At 61.3% G+C, this 4,567-nt stretch overlaps 1 protein-coding gene across 1 annotated transcript in view; it reads right to left on the bottom strand.

The window, feature by feature from the left end:
* Positions 1-4,567, bottom strand: part of NKAIN1 (Na+/K+ transporting ATPase interacting 1) — a 43,228-nt gene that overhangs the window by 5,819 nt on the left and 32,842 nt on the right. Inside the window, exons 4-5 of the mRNA XM_009288310.1 lie at positions 3,552-3,749; positions 2,678-2,738 (exon numbers count right to left, since the gene is read on the bottom strand). Of these exons, the coding sequence (XP_009286585.1) occupies positions 2,678-2,738; positions 3,552-3,749 (259 nt within the window). The remainder of the gene's footprint in view (positions 1-2,677; positions 2,739-3,551; positions 3,750-4,567) is intronic.

Raw genomic sequence — 4,567 nt, 5'->3', positions numbered from 1 at the left:
GAGGGCACCGTGCCACCCCTCTTGCCCCCCCCTGCCTCGACGGCACGCGTGGGTCATGCAGCATCCCGGGTTGCAGCAGCATCTTGGGGAGCTGCAGCATCCCAGGTTGCCGCAGCATCCCGGTTTGCAGCAGCATTCCAGAGAAGTGCAGCATCCCTCCTGGGTCACCACAGCATCCCAGGTCCCGGCAGCATCCCGGGAGCATCCAGCATCCTAGGTTGCTGCAACATTCCGGGACGCCATAACATCATCGCAGCATCCCAGGTCGCCACAGCATCCTGGGGAAGTGCAGCATCCCAGCTCGCGGCAGCGTCCCAGGGACACGCAGCATCCCGGGTCGCAGCAGCATCCTGGATTGCTGCAACATCCCAGGCCATGGCAGCATCCCGGGTCACCACAGCATCCCGGGTCGCAGCAGCATCCCGGGAGAGTGCTGGCGAGAAACGGAGGAAAGGAGCCGAACCGACTTGCAGAGATCCTTCGGGCTCTCTTCTCCTCACCGCAAAGCCCTTGCATTGCAGGCTGGACCAAGTGGTAAAATTACCCCATCATTGTCTCCAGAGTGGGCTTTTAAGGAGAATTATGGGGGAATTACATCTCGTTTAAAGCACGTCGTTTAGGGGAATTGCAGACACCAATATATCAGTTTTCATGGCTGCAATTTCCAGCCCGGTGGTTCATCCCCCTCCGGCCGGCAGAGCCCATCACCTGCCTGTCGAGCCCCCGGGGGGTTGCCGGAGGGATCACGGTGGTGGACCCCAGCCCTTCGCCCTGGCTCGATGCAGTGGGAGCGACGGGTGGCTGGGGGTACCCCGACTTCTCCCACGATCATCCTACGTGCCCCCAGACCGGAACCCTCCCACAGGCACAGCCGGCGGCTGCTCAGCCAGCCCAGGAAGGGGCACCACGCAGCCAGGCACTTTTTTTACCCAAGCCGTTACAGGAGCCATAGCGCGACCCATCTTCCCAAAATAAATATATTAATCCCCAAGGAGCCATGATCCGGGTGGATTCGCACACCGGGAAACAGCAGTGAGCTCGAGGGGGGAGCCCAGTTCTCCCAGCATATTTATCTTCCTGACTTAATATTCAGCCAGCTCTCAATTTTGACACCATCCATCCATTTCCAAATCTAATAAGATATTCCATTAAAAACGATGCATTTGAATCTCGGGCTCCAGCAGCATTAATATTAAAAGTGTATTGAATGCGGGAGTTTGTTTGAATGCAAACACGCTTCAAAGCCGGCGGCGGTAGATAAAACCTTTTGCCAGCTCCCCGGGTACAGAAACAAGTTATTACCGCAGGCAATGTCCAATTTCACACGGAGATTTTCCTTTTCCGCTACACCGGTTCCCGGCAGCGGGGGGAAAACATGAGGATGCTGAACCCCGGCACCTCCTGGGCTGGACTGGGACCATTTGTGGCTCCACAGCACCGGCAGGGATGCGGATCCCGATGCTGGGGGGAAGGAGCCCGATGCTGAGCGCATCTGGGTGGTTTTTGCCGTGCCGGCGGTTGCGGCACATCCCTGCCTGCGGTCGGCTGCCGGGAGCTGCCAGCTGGTGCAAATTAATTAACGGCAGATGAGCATTTAATGCGGTTGGATGGCTCCAGCCTTAACCGCCTGGTTAATTGGGGCCGGGGTGCTCAGCACTTCCGGAGGGGTGTTTGCCCGGATCGTTGTCAGATCGGAAAGCACAATATAGATTGTAGAAAAATTAGCCCGTAACTTTGCTTAAATTGCTGGTTTTCCCCCTGCTTTGGGGTGAAAAACCTTGAGGCGGGGAGGCGCGCTCTGCCACCCCGCTGTCCGTGGGGATGCTGGCTGGGGGGACATAATATTTCCCATTTCATCGTCCCCAAGCCCCAGGTGGCTGTCGAAAGGGTGAGGCAGGTGATGGCTGGCTCCGGGAGACGTGAGCAAGGAGGATGGCTCTCCTGCAGCCCCCCCGGGGCCGGATCCGCACCAGGAGGAGCATTCATCGTGAATTTACTGGGGCTTGGAGGTGGCTTTTTACAGCGAGGGCGATTCTCCCTGCTGCCACACCGGACCGGGGACCTGGGGGAGATGCTCTGTCCCAGAGGAGATGCTCTGAATTCGGGTCAGCGGGGAGCAGCGAGAGTGATGCCGGCCCCAAACCCAACCCCTGAGCGGCCGTGCATGGGGATGAGCATCCCGGCTGCAACGGGAGCTGGACTCGGTGCCGTGATGCTGGTGTGGGGACCAGGGACCGGGGGCCATCTCAGGCTCTTCGTGGGCTGGTGCGGGGACGAAGCCCAACCCCACACGTTGGATGAAACCGGTCCTGTTCCTGCACCCAAAGGTTGTGAGCGCTGCAGTCCCATGGGAGATGCGGCAACTCAGGGCTTGGTGTCCCCGTCCCCCTCCTCTCCCAGCCCTGGCCAGGGTGCAGCACCCTCCTCGAGGCGGGCAGGGGAGACTGCTGGTGGCACGGGGTGGCACATCACACCCCAGTGCATCTGCCTCATCGGGGATGGAAAAATGGGGCAAAAAACTCAACTAAAGGGATCCCTTCACCCGCCTGCGACCCAGGCATTGCTCCCCCATCCCCGGCCGGGAGCTGCCGCCCCGGCGAGGTGCTGGCCAGCGTTAGCCGAGGCCATTTTGCAGCGCTGCGGCTCTTCCCCCGTGACTGATAGCAAAAGCACTTACAGCTGTCTTCTTCTTCCAGGAACACTTTGCTGACGTAGCAGGCATAGACGAAGCCAAAGAGCTGCGAAACAAAAAGCGGGCAGAGAGTAGTCGGTTATCGGGGTGACGGGCACCGTGACCGGCATGGTGTCGGTGGGGGGACAGAGCTGGGTGCTGCGAGGTGGATGCCTGGGAGCATCCTGGGGGGACCCTGGGCAGGATGGGGGCTGCCTCCGGGCTGGTGGTGCCAGAGCCCATCTCCGGTGGGTCCGGGTGCTGGTTTGGGATGCAACAAGGTCGGATGGTTTCAGCTGCACTGGGGGGGCAAGGGTGGTGGCTCTTGGGGGGACGGGCTGGCAGCGCACTGGGACAGCAGCGCAGAGGGTGCTGAGACCCACGTAGCGCTGGGTGCCCCTTTGGTGGGTGCATGGCAGCTGCTCTGGACCCCAATTCCCTTGAAAGCTTTATTTTCTTGCAGCCCCCCAAGGCTCCCCAGGAACTTTGCATCCAGGTATATCCCCTTCCCACCTCCCCATGGGGTGAGACAGCCACCGGGAAGGGGGGACCCTCCCTTTCCAGCAAGCGGCACATCCCACCGGCTCACACTCCGGCAACGCGTCTGGGTGTGTTACACCGAGAACCCCCCGATTCCTGCAGCATCCAGCCCACAGCCTGCCAGGTTTTGGGGTGGGCAGCACCCCCGGGGTGCTGGCATGGGCTCCATCTGCTTCTCTCTTCCCACCCCTGAGCCAACGCCACCCTTGATGGATGCATGATGGTGGGACATCTCCAGCTGGACCACGGTGGCTCTGCTCACCCTGGTCCCCGCCACCGTCCCTCCTCTCTCGCTTCACAATTCGGGATGAGGAGGAAAAGTGCCAGCAGCTGCCCTTACCGCCAGGAATATCTGCGTGGCACTGCTCACTACCTCGATGTACTGGTAGTCGAGCAGGCAGCCGCTGACGGTGATGACGTGATGGTCCTCGGGCGCCAGGTTGGAGTTCATCACCGGCGTCACCAGGCAGCCTGGCCCATTCTCCATCCACCACGAGCGATGCAGTGAGGTATTGAAGGTCATGATGAAGTCTCGATCCTGCGGGAGGGGAGCAGAGGAGGAGGCACAGACCGTGGAGCTGAGGCTCTTTGCAGAGGGGTTGGACAGAAAATGGGCTTTTCCAACCCAAGGATGCTCCACGAGACCCAGGCCACGTTAATGCAGTGCGGCCAATGAACCCCTGCACCTCCCTAACCCGCAGCCAGCGTCCCTGGGGTTTGTGGCTTCCTCCCACGCCGGTGTCATGGGCCATTTGGTCAAGCAGCATCCAGGTGTGCCACGATGACCAGGTGACATCACGGATGTCCCGGAGCGGTCACCAGCACGGCAGCTTTGCCTTGAGGCAGGGAAGCAGCTGCTTGCGATGCTGCCGGCTGCATCCAGCCATCTGAAAGATGGGACTATGGGATCACCCCGCCAGCGTGGTCCAGGGATGCAGAGCAGAGAGGGTTTCGGGGTGCCACCCCCCCATCCCCACAGAGCCTTGCAGGGGTCCTGCTCACGCACGTCCCCTCCTCGTAAGCCCGTTACCAGGCTTTGGGGCTCTCCCTGTTTCATCTCCAGCAGCTTTTAGGTGGCAGGGAGGTAGGCAGCAGCCTCCCCACTGCAAGGCACGGCTGCGGGCTATCGCCGGGGTCGGATAAGATGCAGGGCTAATCCCCCAGTCCCCGCCTGCACCCTCCCATAGCAGGCTCGTGCGAGGCTAAGCTCCTGGGCTCGATCCCAGGCGGCACCACGGCACGGTCGATGCCGATGCCCCTGCCCGTGGATCCCGCAGGGAGATGGGGGCTGCGCAGGTTGGGATGCAGCCCCGGCGCAGGGCTCCCGCCGGCAGCAGCGGCACGGCTGGGGGGGCA

The sequence above is a fragment of the Aptenodytes forsteri genome, unplaced genomic scaffold (genome assembly GCF_000699145.1).
Source record: "Aptenodytes forsteri isolate BGI_AS27 unplaced genomic scaffold, ASM69914v1 Scaffold361, whole genome shotgun sequence".
NCBI classification, from domain to species: domain Eukaryota; kingdom Metazoa; phylum Chordata; class Aves; order Sphenisciformes; family Spheniscidae; genus Aptenodytes; species Aptenodytes forsteri.
This window is presented reverse-complemented; position numbering and strand designations above follow the sequence as displayed.